The sequence below is a fragment of the Hippocampus zosterae genome, chromosome 19, assembly GCF_025434085.1.
Source record: "Hippocampus zosterae strain Florida chromosome 19, ASM2543408v3, whole genome shotgun sequence".
NCBI lineage: Eukaryota > Metazoa > Chordata > Actinopteri > Syngnathiformes > Syngnathidae > Hippocampus > Hippocampus zosterae.
This window is the reverse complement of record NC_067469.1, coordinates 2,156,529-2,177,839: the sequence shown is the minus strand read 5'-3', so window position 1 is coordinate 2,177,839 and position 21,311 is coordinate 2,156,529. Positions and strand designations below refer to the sequence as shown.

Genomic DNA, 21,311 nt, shown 5'->3' with positions numbered 1-21,311 from the left:
ACGAACAACCATTCGCACTCACACTCACACCTAGGGACAATTTAGAGTGTTCAATCAGCCTGCCACGCATGTTTTTGGAATGTGGGAGGAAACCGGAGCACCCGGAGAAAACCCACGCAGGCCCGGGGAGAACATGCAAACTCCACACAGGGAGGCCGGAGCTGGAATCGAACCCGGTACCTCTGCACTGTGAAGCCGACTTGCTAACCACTGGACTACCGGGCCGCCCATAATAACCACAACGTTCTTTTATAAAGTTAACTTTGTTTCCTTATTTATTGCAAGAATAAATCTGCAGCCCTCTCCCGGCTACTTTCCGGAGTCCGTTTCTCCTTTGCTTGTCTCCATATGCGAGCCCTCCGATCTCGGCACACGGTCAACGACGCGGAAAGTATTCAACAAAGATTGCATTAGAGAAAAGGTGCTCGCAACTTCTGTTGCCTTAAGCTTCAAAGCCAATGCAATCCCCGCATTATGCGGGAGACTCCGGAGAGCTGGCGGAGAGCCGCGGCGTGTTAGTCGCCACTGCAGCCTGTGGTATATATATTTCTATATATCAGGTTAGCGGAGCCAATTTCGCCGTGTGTCAGAGTCAGCTGCTTTGATTAATCGCCAGCCCCCTCCCCCCTGCCCCCATCGTGAGATAGTGGAGAGGAAAGTGGGATTTTCACAGCGAAACGCAAAGAGGAGATAGAGGGATACTAAAGTGTAGGATTGGCGAGAACGTGCTCATAATCTCACTTTTGGCTCGAGTCAAATGTGACTTGCCTCTGAATGAACCTTGACAGTCGCCAGAGATTTGGAGTTTTGTAGAAGGTTCGCGACCTTTGGCCGCCTTGCCGACACTGTTCTGTTCGTGCGTCGCTGATGAAATCTGAACGTGCGTCTGAATGTCTGTTTTTCAAAGGCTGCGCATTCCAAAGTCTCTTCCGCCTGAGTTTTTTAGCTCTTGCAATCGAATATCTTTTCCATCGATGCCTCTTTTGTCCCTTGCTAGGCATACGATATGTACAGAAACCAGAAACGAGGCCACACTCGGCGTACTTTTCCATACCGCATGAACAGTTTTCGTGGATATTTTATCATGGCAGTTGCGTCATCTATAATGATGGATCTGTCTTCCTCTAGGCATCATCTCCGTAAACAGCCACCGGACACCTTTCACAGCCAGTGGAGAAAATGAGATCTTGGACCTGGAGGGAGATCTTTATCTGGGCGGTCTTCCCGACAACCGCGCAGGTTTGGTCCTCCCCACCGAGCTCTGGACCGCCATGCTCAACTACGGCTACGTGGGCTGCATCCGGGATCTTTTCATTGACGGACGCAGCAAAGATATCCGACAGATCGCCGCGTCGCAGAACGCGACGGGTATCAAGTCTTCCTGCGGCAAGGTGACGGGGAAACAGTGTGACAGCAACCCTTGCAAGAACAACGGACTGTGCAAGGAGGGATGGAACCGCTTCATTTGCGACTGCACGGCGACCAGCTTCTGGGACAGCACTTGTGAAAGAGGTCAGTTTGCTTTTCCATTCCCGACAGCGTGTAAAACACAGAAGCCGGATCATGATTTGTGCTGCCATGCGTGAAACGTCTTTCACGAAGCGAATTTTTGTGACAAATGTGATGCTATTTTTAAAAAAAATCCACAGTGAAATGTGAGGACGTTGTATCGGTCTGTCGTGGTGAAGAAGGAGCTGAGCCAAAGGGCGAAGCTCTCAATTTACCGGTCGATCTACGTCCCAACCCTCACCTATGGTCACGAGCTATTGGTCGTGACCGAAAGAACGAGATCCCGGATACAAGCGGCCGAAATGAGTTTTCTCCGCAGGGTGTCCGGGCTCTCCCTTAGTGAGAAGCTCGGTCATCCGGGAGGGGCTCCGAGTCGAGCCGCTTCTCCTCCACATCGAGAGGAGCCAGATGAGGTGGCTTGGGCATCTGATTCGGATGCCTCCTGAGCACCTCCCTGGTGAGGTGTTCCGGGCATGTCCCACCGGGAGGAGACCCCGAGGAAGACCCAGGACACGCTGGAGAGACTATGTCACCCAGCTGGCCTGGGAACGCCTCGGGATCCCCCGGGGAGAGCTGGATGAAGTAGCATGGGAGAGGGAAGTCTGGGCTTCCCTGCTAAAGCTGTTGCCCCCGCGACCCGGCCCCGGATAAGCGGTAGATAATGGATGGATGGATGGATCCACAGTGAAATGTGTGCTGGACTTGAGATTTTGTTTTTTACGGAAGCCTTACAGAAAGATTTACTCACATTTGACGTTTGCACCAAGAAGCGACGGAATGCTTGATTTCGTTTGTGTCTGCGAATCGGTCTGGAGTGAACTTGTTTTATTGTGAAATGGCCTTTTCCTGTCTGGTTTTTTTTTTAGAGCTTGGAGTTTTTATGAGAAAGGGCAGCTTAGGAGCGCGTTATCTGAGACTTTTGTTGAAATGGCTTTTGTCTTTCCTGGTCTTTTCCAAAGACTTGCCGTGTTGATGCGTTGCGGTTACAACGTGTACTTAACATTGAACATCAGGCCGGCGATCATCTCCGGTGTTGTTTACAATCTCGTCTTTTATGTTCTTGAGGAAATAAAATCCATATTCAAGCGTCTGAAGTGCATTTTGCAGAAATCTCGTGGCTTGCATGAAGAAAGTAAGATGGAGCTTCAAGATGGCCGAATACAACGTGTAGTCAAACCTTTTTTTTTTAATTTGTCATTTATTTTTACGGTCAGACGATACCTCAATCTGCCGCTCACGTACAAGCTAGCAGCCGTCTCGAATTTATGCTTGCCTCCAAAAGCACCTTTATTTGCGCTTTGCTGTCCTGTAAATATCGATAAATTTTACAGACGTGGAATAAACAGACGGGGGTTAATGTCATCCTGGGAATTTTCTGCTCCCTTAATGTCGCATGTGTGTGTCAGGAACTACGTAAATAACCACTCCAATGCTGCTGCTTATTCTCTCTATCTTTCCCTTCTCACAACACACGCACGCTCGCGCGCCTCCGCTTGGCATGTCTTGTCAACTTTAACCCCCCCCATGAGACCCGACAGCAGCGATGATCAGAGGTGTGCTGCGGTGGCAGCAGAACAGATGTAGCGTCGGCAGGCGAGAGAGAGAGAGAGAGAGAGAGAGAGAGAGAGACGTTGTTTGCGCGTAATAGGTGTAAACACGGCGAAGTTGGTGTCGCTCCAAAATTGTGTGTTGCGAAATGTAGCCAAATAAACCCGATGAGGTAGTCGTAAATGAAAATGCAGAAAATGCATTTGCAACATACTAAACTCTTATGAGAGCACGTTGTGGGACTGACGATTTTGACATTGTGACTTTTTATGGATGGACTGTTAGCATTGTGGGCGGCCCGGTAGTCCAGTGGTTAGCATGTCGGCTTCACAGTGCAGAGGTACCGGGTTCGATTCCAGCTCCGGCCTCCCTGTGTGGAGTTTGCATGTTCTCCCCGGGCCTGCGTGGGTTTTCTCCGGGTGCTCCGGTTTCCTCCCACATTCCAAAATAATTGTCCCTAGGTGTGAGTGTGAGCGCGGATGGGTGTTCGTCTCTGTGTGCCCTGTGATTGGCTGGCAACCGATTCAGGGTGTCCACCGCCTACTGCCCGAAGACAGCTGGGATAGGCTCCAGCACCCCCCGTGACCCTAGTGAGGATCAAGCGGTTCGGAAGATGAATGAATGGATGTTCGCATTGTCTTGTTTCATCATGAGGCTCAGGTGTGAGTGAGCCTATTCCAACTAACTCACTTTGGGCAAGAGGCGGGGTTGCACCTTGGACAAAGAACTCTTCCCAATCACATTTACAACCGCTGACAATTTACAGCCGTCACTAAATGCACCCAGGCATTTTTTTTGGGCCCATGTGAGAGGAGACCAGAGTACCCCCACGAGCCAACTTGGACAAATGAAATGCCGCACGGCATGTGTTGTCGACTTATAAAAATAATACAGGACGTGATTGTCATAGAACGACATTGCCATAAAAAAAAATAAGCGCATCCGTGTGCCCTGTGTGGCGGTGCCCGTCCCCCATGCAGGTCGGCGATGCCGAAGCTCTGACCCTGACCGACCCCTCTCATCCGTCGAGTGACTCAGAGTGCAGCCTTGCCAAAACCGTACATAGTACATATTATTCATTCATTCATTCATCTTCCGTACCGCTTGATGCTCACTAGGGTCGCGGGGGGTGCTGGAGCCCATCCCAGCCGTCTCTGGGCAGTAGGCGGGGGACACCCTGAATCGGTCGCCAGCCAATCGCAGGGCACAAATAGACGAACAACCATCCACGCTCACACTCACACCCAGGGACAATTTTAGAGTGTTCAATCAGCCTGCCATGCATATTTTTGGAATGTGTGAGGAAACCGGAGCACCCGGAGAAAACCCACACAGGCCCGGGGAGAACATGCAAACTCCACACAGGGAGGCCGGAGCTGGAATCGAACCCGGTACCTCTGCACTGTGAAGCCGACGTGCTAACCACTGGACTACCGGGCCGCCCTTAGTACATATTAATATTGTAATATCTCCATGGAGTACTCTAATTGGGCCTGACGCTTTTAAAAAAGCAGTTTTGATATAGCCAGTGGTGAGAGTCACATTTAAAAGAATCCCCTAATCATTACGTGGCGCTTTGCCCTTTCTCTCGTCTTTGGGAAGACGACTTCAGGCTGAACTCATTTTGAATATTACATGAAAAAGGTTACCACAATGTTATTCCCTATCAGGACATCTTGAGTGGAAGATCATACGTATTCACATTGTGCTTGAGTTTAACTTGCAAGTGGCGACGTTAATTCAAGGCTACAGGGAGCTGCGGTATGTGTGATGTCATCCTTTGACTTCGCCGAGGAGATTGTCCTGTCAAGACGCTCAGTCTGGGATTCAACGAGCCTGTCCTGCCATCCAGCGTGTCTTATTTGTAAACTGTGTGAGGGCCCACCTGGGTGCAAGCTTGCAGAACCCTGGTTGGTAGCGACCGTGTTGTGCGACTGATAAAGTAGCTCAATTAATCAGGTAAACAGGCCTGTAATGAAGCGTGTTTGTCTATCTGCCTCACACTAAGCTGCCCCCCCACCCCCTCCCCAAGATCTTTGTGTAACAAGGCATTACACAACCAGAGTCCAAAATACAAGGAAGGGAACGGAACACGTACAGACGCACAAAACCACTGGAGACAGATTGGATTGTGGCTAATGCATATTACATTTTTTCCCTGACAAGATGCGTACAGTAAGTGGCTGCGTTTTCAAACTGTCGGCGGAGAGCAGTGCAAGAACGCTGCGGGCGCAGCCGACGGCTTGAAATGGCCTCCCTTTTCCCTCTTCACCTTTCACTGCAGAAAATGGACTTTGCATATGCGGAGCGCAATCGACACATATGGTAGCGCCGCAGAAAGTTGTGCACGAGACGCAGACCGTCGTAGGTCCGGTGAGCAATGTGATGCAGAGCACACATGACAACTATCACTGTAACTGTCAAGGCAATGAAGTGAACACATTTTCAATTTCGGTGAGCAGCTTTTTTTTTTTTTCGCACACTTGCTTTTTTGGGGGCTGCTGACCACTGGGAAAACTCAAGCTAACATCAAAAATGTTGTAGAACAGTTTTTTGTGGTCCTGTATTTTGGGGGCCATTTTAATGCTGTTTGTATTGTTGTTCTAATAATAATAATAATAATACGGGCGGCCGAGTAGTCCAGGGGTTAGCACGTCAGCTTCACAGTGCAGAGGTACCGGGTTCGATTCCAGCTCCGGCCTCCCTGTGTGGAGTTTGCATGTTCTCCACGGGCTGTCGTGGGTTTTCTCCGGGTGCTCCGGTTTCCTCCCGCATTCCAAAAATCTGCATGGCAGGCTGATTGGACGCTCTAAATTGTCCTGAGGTGTGAGTGTGAGTGCGAATGGTTGTTCGTTTCTGTGTGCCCTGCGATTGGCTGGCAACTGATTCAGGGTGTCCCCCGCCTACTGCCCGGAGACGGCTGGGATAGGCTCCAGCACCCCCAGCGACCCTAGTGAGGATCAAGCGGCTCGGAAGATGAATGAATGAATAATAATAATAATACTAACACATGGGCTGGTGTGTTAAATTGACTCTATTTGATATCTTCTCAAGCGGTTGCACGAAATAAAATCATCTGGAGCCAAATGCATTTTGGTGCATAGTTTTTAATTCTGAATCCAAATGATTTTATTAAGTGCAACCATTTAAACAAAATAAAATTGAGTTAAATAAAAATAAATGCATCATAAAATAACATCAAATGGACGCACCCACACTCGGCATGCTACTTGTGCATTTCACTCCATGTTCATTCGGCAAGCCGGAGTACGCGGAGCAAAACCCATGCGGCAATAACCTGTGGCCAAGATCCCATATTTCAATGATGTCATTTCTGTTTGGTTGGTTGGCGCTTTTGCGCAGCGAAGCATGCAAAATTCATCCTATTTTACGTTTAGCCTTAACATGCCTGAATTGTGCCGCTTGGACAAAATTCCACGGCCTGCATTTTTCCCAATTTCAACCGTTGAGAACAGACCCTTCTTCTGCGCCCTCTACTCTCAGCTTCGTTCCATTTGTCTTTTAACGCTTATCGGCTGGCCGCTGTTGAAGAATCGTCGAATTGGGCGGAATAATGACTTTCTTATCTTCCACATTATCAAGCGTGTCGCGCGTTTTTTCAAGGCGCGTTCGGCAATTCGCCCAGGAGTACAATGCTGCATGGGGGGGGCTGGGGAAACGCCTTTTTGGAATGATTTTGTCCTTCTTTCACCATCTTTTCCCTCCCGTCACCATTTGCAGTTACAGAGAAATGGTTCTACGTGATGGAAGGACATGTAGATTGAATTCTACCTCTGCGGATGCCAGCTGTAGATATGCCCCTAAAAAAAAATGGTGGAGAAAAATGCCCCTTCTCTTCTCCTTGAGAGAGGACATTTGAGTTTGGCTGCCACTCAAAATGTGTTTCCAGCCTTCAGCGCCAGGTGACGGTGATCCGACATTCGTCTCGCCATGCTAGCTGCCAAGAGCGGCTCAGGCAACTCGACGACCATCATTTATTGAACGCGTGAAAGCAAAAAAGTACAAGTTAGGCCAGCGTTGGGGTGGATACAATATAGAAATACAGAAATACATCCGAGACACTTGGGGGGGGGGTAGTTGTTGTTGTCACCCAGGAGAAAAACACACTCAACTGCATTTAAAGATCCGTTCGTTGCCGTTTTTACGCCACTTGGCACATTATGCTTGTTGCTCCCTAATCCCCATTTGTAATTAAATGTGCGCTTAGGAGCAACCCGGGGTTACGTAAACCCGTCATTGTGGCTCCTCGTGCCGAATGTGGAATGAAAGATGAGAACGTGCCATCTCCAGTCTTCTCATGTTTTGTGTGTTGTGCCTTGTTGTTTTTTTTTTTTTTTCCCGTCCCACCCGTGCGCACATGCTTTTAAACTCTTCCCGCTCCTTGCTCCTGTGCGGTTTTCCCGCTCGCGCTCACCACGAGCGTGTGCTTCCAGTGGAGAAAAAAGTGTCTCTCCTGCCAGCTTGAAAAAAAATTGACAACTCCCCGCAAGTGTCACTGTTGGATTCAATTCAAGGAAGAAAGTACTGGTACTTGTGTGGGACCAGGAGGTCAATGGTCACTTGACCTTTTCCTCTTATTACCAATAACTTAGTTTTTTTTTAATTACCAGCTGTCTGTAGTCTTAGTATCATTTTCATATTTTATGACATGCCTGCCTTCTCTAACATTTCTCATGCCCCCCCCCCCCCCCCCCCCAGTTTTCACCTGCAATTCACAGCGGCTGGTCTGTCTTATACTCTGCTGCCCCCTGTCGGTAGGCATGTTTACCTCAATGTTTGTTGACATGGCTCAGGCTCGCTGATGTTAATCACTGAATGACGTCATCATGAAGAGCTTTTAAGACAGTTCAGTATTTCAAATCAAGTGTGCTCGTGCGTCGTAGTTGTTCAAACGTACTGTAAAAAGTGGGCATCACATGCAACATGTTCCTATTCTTCACCCTTGGATGCTAAAATGGGTCACAAATGATTCTGAGGGTATTTTCCATATAACACAACAGGACATCTTGTGCTTCGGTCGAAAGGTGCTCCTCGCAGCTTCCATAAGAAGCAAACGAGGACGATGCAAATGCAGATCTTTGAGGCAATGACAAAAGCAGCAATTTAGCCACAAAGAAGTAAGCAGCGTGTGTTGGTCCCTAAACTATTCTCTCGCTGGCTAATTCTGGATGTTACTTACTAACCTCAGCCTTTCCTTGTCCGTGACCTCAATGCACCGAGCTGAGTGTTTTTAACCCACATTAATCATCACCAACTGCCATTAATCAGACAGTCAACATCTTTCAGGTCAAACACGGCTGCTTGACTTTGAATAATCCATCTTACGAAGGCACGTGGAACCGTTTTTAGAATGCCTTTGACCGCCGATGAGTTTAGGCCAATGGCACCGTCGGAGCGAGTTAGCGACCTTCCGTGCCGCGGGGCTTAAAATAGAGCAAATATACATATTTATTTACCAGAGAGGGAAGAACAAAAAAAAAAATAGATTGTGCTTGCGTGGCTTGTTTCCGATGCTGATTATATCTGTCACATGTTGATAAAGCTCTGCGGATTTAGCTCATCCCCCCCATGTAAAGCCTATTCAATATGTCTTCTGCACAAAACCGCTTACTGTCTCATATTGACGCCACACCACCGCGGCTTGTGGATGTTCCCGTTCTCGTGAATGTATCTCGTACGCATTTGAAGCGCAGGAAGAATACTTTTCATCCTGCTCAATCTTAACCTTTCTCCTGAATTGGTGTTTTGGCTTGCCATGTAACCAAAATACAGTTTTAGGGTTTTTTTGGGGGGGGGGGTTTGTAGGTCTGTAAATTTGCGTTTGCTTATGATGGGCATTCATTCATTCATTCATCTTCCGAGCCGCTTGATCCTCACTAGGGTCGCGGGGGGTGCTGGAGCCTATCCCAGCCGTCCTCGGGCAGTAGGCAGGGGACACCCTGAACCGGTTGCCAGCCAATCGCAGGGCACACAGAAACGAACAACCATCCGCGCTCACACTCACAACTAGGGACAATTTAGAGTGTTCAATTAGCCTGCCACGCATGTTTTTGGAATGTGGGAGGAAACCGGAGCACCCGGAGAAAACCCACGCAGGCCCGGGGAGAACATGCAAACTCCACACAGGGAGGCCGGAGCTGGAATCGAACCCGGTGCCTCTGCACTGTGAAGCCGACGTGCTAACCACTGGACTACCGGGCCCGCCTTATGATGGGCATTTCACCCAAAAAGTGAAACCCACACAATCCCCTTAAGAAATGGCACAGTTGGACAATGAAACACCCGGTGAAAGTCCTTTGAGTGGCCAACTGATTTAATCATTTTGTCAGCAGTCCTACCAAGAGCCGCCCCGCGTAAAACCCTCGAGATGTTTGGAGGTCATTGTGTGCTTTTTGGTGCATGCGGAAATGGGCTCCCCACCCTGTCAGGCATACTTGAACAGCAAACTCATTCAGGAAAGCGGAGAAAATGTTACAGCGGTGCATTTCGAATCTTTTTTTTTTCACCCTTTTCGTAATCTAACCACTTATGTAGTTGCTGTATGTTGACGGGCATGTGATGGAAAAATGAATGCTGAACTGATAGAATTGTCCCTCTTTCGGGATATAATGCCACAAAAAAGGCATAAAATGGAGAACATCTGTGAAGGTTCGCATCAGCCGGACTGCTAATTGTGTGAATTGTGGGGACAAACACGCGTGGTCGTTAACTGACATTTTCGAGTGACATTTCCATTGCGGCTCTCTTGGGAAAGACGATGCGTAAACATGGTGACGCAAATATTTGGCAGCATGTGCCTGAAAGGAGGGACATATTTGATTTTAAAGGAGCCGATTGTCAATATGCAGTGGAAAGTTTTGGCGCAAACAATGTTCTTGGGACAATAAAATCAGCACAGGCACAGAGTGACACGCTAAGTTTGGAATTGCATCACCGGGGAATTTGGAGTAATAGCCCATAATGGTTAGCAGACAACGTGCAGGGCCTCTCCCTTAAGTGTCGCATTGTGCTGAGGAAAATGTTTTTCGGAATGGATGTGTGCGCCAAAAAGTGTCTCATGAATATTTCACCAAATGTTAAAACATTCTATTCAATTCAAAGTCGACTATTTTGGAGGCGCCAAGGTCATTATTTCACTTACTCTGCAAAATGCCGCGACACTGGCTGCTATTTTTCTGTCTTATAAAAATGTTTAGGAGTCAGCGGTAACCCACGTATTTGCATACGTTTTAATTTGGAGGAATGACTTGGACCACAAAAGTGTTTTTTTTTTCCCCTTTTCAAGCGCTGGCAATTTTTTTCCTGACACTCCCAAATCGATGGTCCATATTTTTGCCCTTTTCAGAGCTGCGGTGTTGAAACACCATCCATTCATTCATTTTCCGAACCGCTTGATCCTCACTAGGGTCGCGGGGGGGTGCTGGAGCCCATCCCAGCCGTCTCCGGGCAGTAGGCGGGGGACACCCTGAATCAGTTGCCAGCCAATCGCAGGGCACACAGAGACGAACAACCATCCACGCTCACACTCACACCTAGGGACAAACCCGGAGAAAACCCACGCAGGCCCGGGGAGAACATGCAAACTCCACACAGGGAGGCCGGAGCTGGAATCGAACCCGGTACCTCTGCACTGTGAAGCCGACGTGCTAACCACTGGACTACCGGGCTACCCGGTATTGAAACACGTATTATTATTTTTTAAGCCTGCCATGCATGTTTTTTGGAATGTGGGAGGAAACCGGAGCACCCGGAGAAAACCCACGCAGGCCCGGGCAGAACATGCAAACTCCACACAAGGAGGCCGGAGCTGGAATCGAACCCGGTACCTCTGCACTGTGAAGCCGACGTGCTAACCACTGGACCGCCCGGTATTGAAACACGTATTTTTTTTTTTAGTGTATATTTACCTCATGCGACCTCGAGTATTCTCCGTCTTTGCCTTTCTTCCCCGTGCCCTCGCGTCTTTTTCTTCCTCGTTGAACTCAAGTGAACGGAACACTCTTTGAACCTTCAGCGTGTGTTTCGGCATCTTGCGGATCATATTCATGATGTGGGAGTCATTTCTAATTGCTTCTACTTGCCGTTAACAAAATCCCCCCCCCCCCCCCCCGAAATCTTGCACAATTAGAGCAAAGAGGCAAAGGGAACGCTGCAGCGGGGAGCAAGCGGGATGATGATTTAATTTTCTGCACACTGAGCAGCACGTGAGCGCAGCGCCGCCCCAAACTGCCAGACGTTGGCCTGCCATGTGCCGGATGATGAACGCCGCTGCCACCGTGCATGTGGGACACGTATTTGCGTCTCCCAATGATAAAAGAGGGGGGAAACGCATGAATGGATGCTGCAACTTTACAATTTGATCATTTGCTTCTCACCTTCACCACTCGCAGGCCAATCTTATAATAGAACGAGAGGAGCTGCGCGTATCGGCGGCCATATCAATTTGCTGTGTTCACACCCACAACGGCGCAAACTTCCCGACAATTTGTTTGGATTCAAATTTACCATTGCTTGATTGCTTTTTTTTGTGCATGTGTGTTCCGCCCCCCCCCCCCCCCCCCCTACAGAGGCATCTATCCTGTCCTATGACGGCAGCATGTACATGAAAGTGGTGATCCCCAACGTGGTGCACACGGAAGCGGAGGACGTCTCACTCCGCTTCATGTCCCAAAGGGCGTTCGGTCTGCTCATGGCCGCCACATCGCGCGAGTCGGCAGACACGCTGCGATTGGAGTTGGACAGCGGAAGGGTCAAACTGACGGTCAACTTAGGTATCGTATACAGCCCCCGCGCCCCCCCCAACCCTGGAGGCTGACCTCGACTGGCTTCAGGGGGAAATTCTTTAGGTTTATGCATTTTTTTCCGTCTTGCCTTTTTTTTTTTTTTTTTTTGGTGCAGACGTCAAATCAGACCTCACACGTACTAAACCAATTCTTTGCAGTTGCATGTTTTTCTGCCTTGCTTGGGCTGCATTTTTTTTTTTCTGGCCTTGTCTTTGAAGATTGTTCTCTTCACCAATCTAACACTTAACTCTTTCATCCGCTGCAAGATCATAGCACCAAATCAGCCATTCCTTTTTATTTTCATCTCGATATTCTTTTCAAATGTGAGAGAATGGTGGCATATTCCTTTGCAACGTTGTAACTCGAGCTATCGCGGGAAACATTTAGCATCGCCCGCCGCATTGGTCTGCATTCTCGATGTGTGGGTCGGTTACTTTCTTCCTCATTTTTTTTTTCTCTTTTGGAATCTTCATCTTCGCAGATTCATCCATGATTGAGTCTCTTGGTTTAGTTAGCATCCCCTCCCCCCCCCCCATGCTTTGCTCAAAGATGGCACTCACCCCTTCAAAGGCCCCGAGCCTGCGGCCCGCCTGACAAACAGCTCGAAGCCACAGCACCCAGCGCACCCGCAGACTCGCCGTTTGTGACACGTATCGACGACCCGCAGATTGTAGCTGACAATCATGTGTCACGTAATGCTAAAAAAAAACATTCATTAACCGCTTTTATTTTGTGAAATATTCCTAAAGGGGTCACCACCCGAGCACTCGGAAGCAAAATGTAAGCTTCTTCAATTTTGTTGTCGCCGCCTTTTGCCCTCGACACGATAGCCTCTGAAGCGGCGTCAACAGGCCTTCTGTAAGGTGTCGGTGCTGCGTGGCTCGAGGGTGTTTGCTCCCACTTTTCCGTTGCGGTTGACGGCACATGACCTGCCTCGGGGTCTCGTAAATTTCAACCTGCACTCTCTTGACTCGAGGTGCAATGTCATAACATGACATCAGCCAATCGGCGTCAATTCTTCTTTTTTTTTTTTTTTTATTGTGCATAGTTGATCACGATTACAATACTTTGCCTCTATTGCTAGATTGTCAAATTGATTCCACTGTTACATTCCAAGCGGATATTTTCAGATTAAAAGGACCTTTGGATAGTATCGATTTGCCCGAAATGTGGCAAAGACAAAACTGTAAATTGGAGACTATGCCTACATCCAATTGTTTTCCCACATATTTTTAAAATGGCCGCTGGCATCATGTGACCGTCCCCGGAAGGTGGCTTTCTCTAGCACTTGGATGTCTGCAGCTGTAACTTTGAAGGATGCAAATTCATCTGTCACTTATTCTCCCCCCCTCCCCATCTAGATTGTGTCAGGATAAACTGTAACACCAGTAAGTCAACATTCTTCTTCTGGAGCCTTCCTTCGATAAATGTTTGATTAGAAGAGGCTGTGTGCCAGTTGCAAAAAAGGGCTCAGATGTGTGCATGTGGGGGTTGGGGGGGGGGGGGATTTCACAGATAAGAGGCGGAGAAGTAATAGCCGGAGATCAAAGTTATGCAAATCTGACTTAACGTTGGCCATATACTTTAAATGGAATTAATTCAGGAGACGACTTTTTAATAGTTCCCTGTATGCTTCTTAGAATATCTCTGCATTTTATTTTAGAATTATACCGCACTAATTGCAGTTCACTCAACACTCGTTTTAAATAATACAGTTGCCGCGAATAACACGCCGTTACTCAAGACAAGAATTCTACTTTTTTTATTCATCTTCCGAGCCGCTTGATCCTCACGAGGGTCGCGGGGGGGACTGGAGCCTATCCCAGCTGTCTTCGGGCAGTAGGCGGGGAACACCCTAAATCGGTTGCCAGCCAATCGCAGGGCACACAGAAACGAACAACTATTGGCAACCACACTCGCACCTAGGGACAATTTAGAGTGTTCAAACAGCCTGCCATGCATATTTTTGGAATGTGGGAAGAAACCGGAGCACCCGGAGAAAACCCACGCAGGCCCGGGGAGAACATGCAAACTCCACACAGGGAGGCCGGAGCTGGAATCGAACCCGGTACCTCTGCACTGTGAAGCCGACGTGCTAATCACTGGGCTACCGGGCCGCCCTATTATTATTATTATTATTATTATTTTTAAGCAATGTATCTCCAAATAAAGCACACGGAGAAGAAAAACACTGTACACCTACGGTGATAGTCCCCATCAGTAGTTTTACAAAATCGATGTCTCTGATTTAGTCCAATCCAGCTGAAAGGCGCTTATAAATAAAATGTATATTATTATTATTATTATTATTATAATTATTCTAGCATGGATTCGAACAATGAACACCTGTGTGTGAGATCTTGAGTTCTAAGCTTGGGTTGAATTCTTGCCGCTGTACAAGCGCTCCTTCTAATGTTCTAATGATCCGAATATCCCTTCGACTCCACGACCGGTTTCCTGATTAACGATTCATGTTGTGATAATCAGCCGTTTGTAATTTGACCGAAACAAGGGTGAACATTTGGGAAATGGGGAGAGGGAATGAAACTCGATCGGTGGCAGTAATGAGCCTAACGGGGGTCTGAGATGGGCAGAAGGGATCCGATCGGTTATCAATTGTTCTCTTAGCAGTGAGTTTTTGGATGGGGAACAGCAACACTTGATTTTAGGATGACATCATTTTCCCCAAAAAAATAATAATAATGTAAAGTTATTGGATGTGAAGAATATTCATTAATGTTTGTTGCCCCGCCCCCTCAGCCCGTCTTAACCAAGTGACTAACTACCGGTCCTCTTCAGGCAAGGGTCCTGAGGCTCTCTATGCCGGACAAAAGCTCAACGACAACAACTGGCACTCGGTGCGAGTTGTCCGCCGCGGTAAAAACATCACACTCCTTGTGGATGACGACATGGCTGAAGGTATTTGACCTTGGCGATTGTTTATTCGGATTCTCGATTCTCTTTTTCGGCCGCTTGGTACTTTTCGACTCTTCTGCGCTTGCTCTTGAATTTTAGGCCAGATGGCAGGCGATCACACCCGGCTCGAGTTCAACAACGTGGAGACGGGCATCCTCACCGAGAGGCGCTTTGTGTCCTCTGCGCCTTCTTCGTTCATCGGACACCTGCAGGTAGAAAGTCCACTTAAAAACAATGCTGCTCTGTATTTTTTTTGGGGGGGGGGGCAGATTAGACAATAACAAGTGTCACAATTTCTGCTCAAGAGTCTCAAGTTCAACGGCATGCAGTACATCGACATGTGCAAGAACGGCGACATCGACTTCTGCGAACTCAACGCCCGCTTTGGCATGCGCTTCATCGTCGCCGACCCGGTGACTTTCAAGACCAAGGGCAGCTACTTGGGCCTGGCCACTCTGCAGGCGTACACCACCATGCACCTCTTCTTTCAATTCAAGACCACCTCTCCCGATGGCTTCATCCTCTTTAACAGCGGCGACGGGAGTGACTTTATTGCCGTCGAACTGGTCAAAGGGTGAGCGCAAAATCATCCACCGGAGGGATTATTACATGATTATTACATGATTATTACATTATCACCTATTTGATGAGTGTGTTTTGCCCCGAGCGCTTATATGGTTTGGGGGGCGGGCTCATTCCTCCCACGCCGCTTGTATCACAGGTTCATCCACTACGTGTTTGACCTCGGCAATGGTCCGAGTCTCTTAAAGGGGAACAGTGACAACCCGCTGAATGACAACCAGTGGCACAATGTGGTGATCACGCGAGATGCTTCCAACACGCACACGCTCAAAGTGGACTCCAAGTCAGTCACCCAGAATGTCAACGGAGCCAAGAACCTTGATTTAAAAGGTCATCTTTTTACCCGCTTTGTTTGACGACTCGTTTATCACGTCCGCTCTTCCCGTTTTTTGATGTTACCGTCGTTGTCTGTCACTTTATTAGCCGTTTACCGGCAGACTTTTAACACTTCCCACCTCCTTCCTCTTCATCTCGCTTTAGGTGATCTGTTTGTCGGAGGTCTGGGCCCCAACATGTACCAGAACCTCCCTAAGCTGGTGGTTTCTCGTGAAGGCTTCCAGGGCTGTTTGGCCTCAGTTGACCTCAACGGCCGCCTGCCGGACCTCATCAGCGACGCCCTTTTCCGCAGCGGGCAGATTGAACGGGGCTGCGAAGGTACAAATTCGTACAAGTCGCTTGTAACAACATGATCTGCTTTCTTAGAAAGTGTTTTCCCGCAAGCTGTCTCTTTGTGTCGCTTACTTTACTCCCCCCCGACTTCAATTCATTGTTGGAAAACTCTGCTTTGTATATTTTTCGCAATTTTGTCTTGTTTGCTAAAAGTAACTAAGAGCACAGTCATATGTTGACAATATGTAGGCCTTATTTTGATCTTGCAGACCGTCATGGTGTACTTGTAGCTGTTTAATGCTGCGAAACTTGCAAATGCAGAATTTCTCAGTACCACTAGAGGGCGACATACTAGCAATTACCCACTGGCTGGTATATACAGTCTTTGACTGTCTTATAAAGTCTTTCTTCAATCTCTGAGTAGACTTGAGCAGTGCTGATCCTTTACTAACATCTTACCCTTGTTTTTCCGCTTTGTTGTGTCTCTTTTTTATTTTTCTAAACGACTACAATATTTTTCCTGCTTTACAAAGTTGGTTTCACCAAAGCCGACCTGCAAGGTTAGAGGGCTAAAAACTCCGTTTCTTGGAGGCCTGCTTGCCTGAAAGTCTGCAGTGTGCAATGCATCATGGGTTGCCACCATGGCAGCCTTGTTGCGGCGGTGACTTGCTCTCTGGAAAAACAAAGGAGCTGCGACGGAACAATCAAAAAATGGCCTTTGTGGTTGCTGAAATAGCTCAAACGGCCATCTAGCCATGTGTCGCGGTGTGCAAATTAGTTTTGAGACGTATTTCAGAGAGCAGGCACAGCCGACTGCGTCAGAGCAAAAAAAAAAAAAAGACTCATGAAAACGCACTTATAAATTGTTTAAAAAAAATGCTTGGTGGCGTCCGACAATACATTCCACTGTACTGCACTTTCAGATGGCAAACTCGATGTTTTCTACTTTCAACGTGTTTCTTCAATCATGTTTATCTTGCATTTGTCTTCCATTACTTGGACTCTTTTTGTTGATTTCACTGTCTTGACTGTTTTTCTTACTTTGACCTTTTGACTGGGTGGTCATCCGGTCGTGCTGTTTTGATTCGGATTCGAGGGCTTTGTTCTCGTCTTGCCGAAGCCGTTTACTCATTGCCGCTCTGCGTACTACTGTACGGATTCAAAAGTAAAAGCGAGCGTTTGGTGTTCGAGGATGCTCAACACACATCCCGTTTTACTTTGAATACCTTGTCTGGCTGAGGTGCATATTAGATATGCACTTGTGTTCTGTACGTGTTTTTCTCTCATGTGCCTCATTAAATCCAAGTCGAAATGTTTGTTGGGTATTCACAAAATAAAAGTCTTTGAGAAAAGCCAATTGAGAGGAAAGCCTGTGAATTTAGGAGGAATTTAAACCAAATGTTGAAGCAGGAGAAAACTAATACAATATAATATAATATAATATAATATAATATAATATAATATAATATAATATAATATAATATAATATAATATAATATAGGCGGCCCGGTAGTCCAGTGGTTAGCACGTCGGGTTCACAGTGCAGAGGTACCGGGTTCGATTCCAGCTCTGGCCTCCATGTGTGGAGTTTGCATGTTCTCCCCGGGCCTGCGTGGGTTTTCTCCGGGTGCTCCGGTTTCCTCCCACATTCCAAAAACATGCGTGGCAGGCTGATTGAACACTCTGAATTGTCCCTAGGTGTGAATGTGAGCGTGGATGATTGTTTGTCTATGTGTGCCCTGCGATTGGCTGGCAACCGATTCAGGGTGCCCCCCGCCTACTGCCCGGAGACAGCTGGGATGGGCTCCAGCACACCCCGCGACCCTAGTGAGGATCAAGCGGTACGGAAGATGAATGAATGAATGAATATAATATAATATAATAATAATCAAAATGTTTCCAATATTTTGCCTATTTTGTGTCAAAATGGAGCATTTTTTCCCCCCATCCTTTGCCCAGTATAACATTCATGTTTGTAACAGTTTCTCACTAAATTCTTGTGTGAATATGTTGGCTTGGAACATAATTTATCATTCTCTCTCTATATATATCGTTCGAATAGTGAATGTTTTCTCGCTGTTTTGTCTTGCTTGTTCACCGAGGGAATGCGGCATAGGAAGTTTTACTAGGATAAAACTTTTTGGCGAACACTTCCTGTTGGAATGGAGAAAAGTGCATGCATGTCCACTTGCGGAGAAACGATCAAATATGGGAGATGATGACAGTGTCGCCACGGGATGGACGCCAGGAGCGTATTCACAATTAAGAAGGACGGCTCGAACTTTTACCAAAGATGCTCCCACTAAAGAATTTTGTATCCCATAAAGATGTGGCCAAGTCATGAGCCGCTTTCCCCATTACATTTGTTTGTTGCGCTGTACTGCAGCTCAGGTATCTTGTGGTGACACTGCTTGCTCCTTCTTCTTCGGCTGTAATAAAAAATCTGCATGGATGCCACATTTCAATTGTGCACATGAATGTTGCCCGAGGACACTTCCTCATCACTCCTTCAACACTCGCAGGGCCGAGCACCACCTGCCAGGAGGACTCCTGCGCCAACATGGGTGTGTGCATCCAACAGTGGGAGAACTTCACCTGCGACTGCTCCATGACGTCTTATTCGGGGACTCATTGCAATGACCGTGAGTACTGCCATCTTATGCAATACCTTCGCCATCGCAATTGTGCCTGAATTCGGGGAGTTTGCCAATCCACCTGTAAATGTGTCTTGAACATCCTTAGAAATATTGAGTTGGGAATCATGCAAAAAGATATTCTGGAGTGATTTTTTTTTTTTTCTTGTGGGATGTCTTTAAACTCAAAATTACATATTTAGATCTTCTGGCAGTCTTGGCAGTGGCCTTTGCGGAAATGAAGATGCTTAATTGAATCAGAATTTTGGAATGTATTTTTCCATACGCGTAAACATGAGAATTAAAGCCAAAATCCAAACCGGAAACCGTTGACTGACGTCACTCGCGAGCCATATAGAGCGGTTGTGCTTTTCGGAGTTTGACCACCAGGGGGCAGTACGTCCATTGGCAAGACCGCACTGTGTCCCTCCGTGCAGAGTGAAAATGAGATGCAATCTCTGGAGCATGAAATCGCGTTTCCTGCTACTTTCCTCCACCGGTACGTTTCTTGTTCAAGCCTCTTGCTGTCCTCGTCCCAAGTGTATCCCCATGGCTCATTCACCCACTGGGATATATTGCAAGTGAAAACCAGATCGAATCATATTTACAGCATCTTTTTGGGGGGGGGGGGGGGTTAAATTAAGAAGCTGCATAGCAATTGAAATAGTAAGAGGCATATTTTGTCTTGCGTGTTTGCTTTCTGGCTTTTTATTCAGTGAGCATATTGCTGTGAGAGGTTTTCTAATTAGCAGTGTAGGAGTGTAGCTTCACTCTGTTTCTCAGCCCCCCCCCCCCGCCCCCATTCCCCCCTTAATAGCTGGCAGCAAATGGCAATAATTGTCTGCTTCCCTGACTCCTCCTAAGACTTTTTTTTAAAGGAATCATAGCAGGCGAGAGCCCTGTAAGTGGCTGAAAGAGCGTATCCACTTTTTTTTGGGGGGGTGGGGTGAATCTCAGCCTCCAGGAACCAACCCTGCTCCATTTTTCTCCCCCTCATGTGTGCCCTCAAAGTCTTTTCAGAAAAGTGTATACGGTGGATGGACTATTTTTTATTTTATTTTTTTAATGAATGTATTAGTCGTGCCTGTCTCACCAAGTTTGTGCTGGTCACCTGGGAGCGGTATGGAAAAGAAGAGTAGCAGGCATTTGTCTTCCCTTCCACATCCAACGCAATTACTCAACTTACGTAACAGAATTATCACTGCAAAGGTCACAGCATTGGTCTCCGGTCATGGGGTATGGTAAACAAACAGGATGACGGAGCACAGAACCAGCAAACTCATGCCGACACTCATTGATTCGACATGCATACACGTCATAATCATGAACCTGTGTTGTTAAGATAAGATAAGATAAGATATCCTTTATTCGTCCCACACTGGGGAAATTTACAGCCTCTGAAGCTTGCGAAAACTGATCCCAGACCAGCGAAAACTGATCCCAGACCAACGACGACTTTATTACTTATTTATTACTATTTAACTGGTTCAGAGGTAGTGGATTATGTCAGCGGCTGGAAGTGGTGACCACAGGACCCTGACTGGAACATTCCGTTTACAACCAGAATCCAGGGAGCTCCGGTTTTGTGCTTTTTCATAAACGGATACGTACGATAACGTACAGACATAATCGTGTCGCTTCCAGATTGGCCTTCAGCCATGAACGCTGCCATAAATGCTCGACCGAACCGGCCTATTATAAGTTGCTTGTTGAGAGAGCACAGAAAAAAAAAAATCTGCAGAAAATTGGTCAAAACAGCGAATCTTTCTGCCGAAGACGGTTCTGAAATGAATAACACGTAAATGACACGTTGTTCGTGGAAATGACAGTTTTGCATCGGTGCCTGTTTGCGTGTCTGACAAGCGTGAGAATCGGTCGAATCGAGAGGCGGCTTCTTATCAGCCGCTTCCTCCCTCTGCGGCACGATGCGATAGTGTGGCGGATGCGTTCCGAAGGCCACCCGAATCGAAGTCATTTGTCAGTGGAGGACAGCGTTGCCACTTTGCACTCAATTGTGTGAGCAAGTACAAACAATAACCTTCCTATCTTCAGCATCGCCGCACTATTTTTTTCAAGAGGGTGTCGGTGCAAAAAGGAAGGTGAGTTGAAGTGATGTCCGTTGATTGTTGGCTTTTGCGGCTCTCCTCGTCTTTGAGAGAAAATATTAGTCTTTAGTTTGAGCAAAAACCCAAACATAGTGGACGTCTGCATAGCTCTTCAACCGTCATTTACTGCAAAAAAAAAAAAGGTTGCAATAGGCATCAAAGCAAATGTATGATTTTTTCCATCCCTCCTACTGAGAAGTATACAGATCTCGTACTCGTATATTCATTCATTCATTCATTCATTCATTCATTCATTCATTCATCTATCTTCCGAACCGCTTGATCCTCGCTAGGGTCGCGGGGGGGTGCTGCAGCCTATCCCAGCTGTCTCCGGGCAGTAGGCGGGGGACACCCTGAATCGGTTGCCAGCCAATCACAGGGCACACAGAGACGAACAACCATCCACGCACACACTCACACCTAGGGACAATTTAGAGTGTTCAATCAGCCTGCCGTGCATGTTTTTGGAATGTGGGAAGGAAACCAGAGCACCCGGAGAAAACCCACGCAGGCCCGGGGAGAACATGCAAACTCCACACAGGGAGGCCGCAGCTGGAATCGAACCAGGTACCTCTGCACTGTGAAGCCGACGTGCTAAACACTGG

At 47.4% G+C, this 21,311-nt stretch overlaps 1 protein-coding gene across 1 annotated transcript in view; it reads left to right on the top strand.

The window, feature by feature from the left end:
• LOC127591972 (neurexin-3b-like) overlaps window positions 1–21,311 on the top strand; it is a 154,285-nt gene that overhangs the window by 48,258 nt on the left and 84,716 nt on the right. The window contains 10 exon segments of the mRNA XM_052052285.1: window positions 1,129–1,512; window positions 11,646–11,849; window positions 13,223–13,249; window positions 14,661–14,780; window positions 14,877–14,989; window positions 15,083–15,351; window positions 15,499–15,689; window positions 15,840–16,013; window positions 16,502–16,528; window positions 18,491–18,610. Coding sequence (XP_051908245.1) covers window positions 1,129–1,512; window positions 11,646–11,849; window positions 13,223–13,249; window positions 14,661–14,780; window positions 14,877–14,989; window positions 15,083–15,351; window positions 15,499–15,689; window positions 15,840–16,013; window positions 16,502–16,528; window positions 18,491–18,610 — 1,629 coding nt within the window.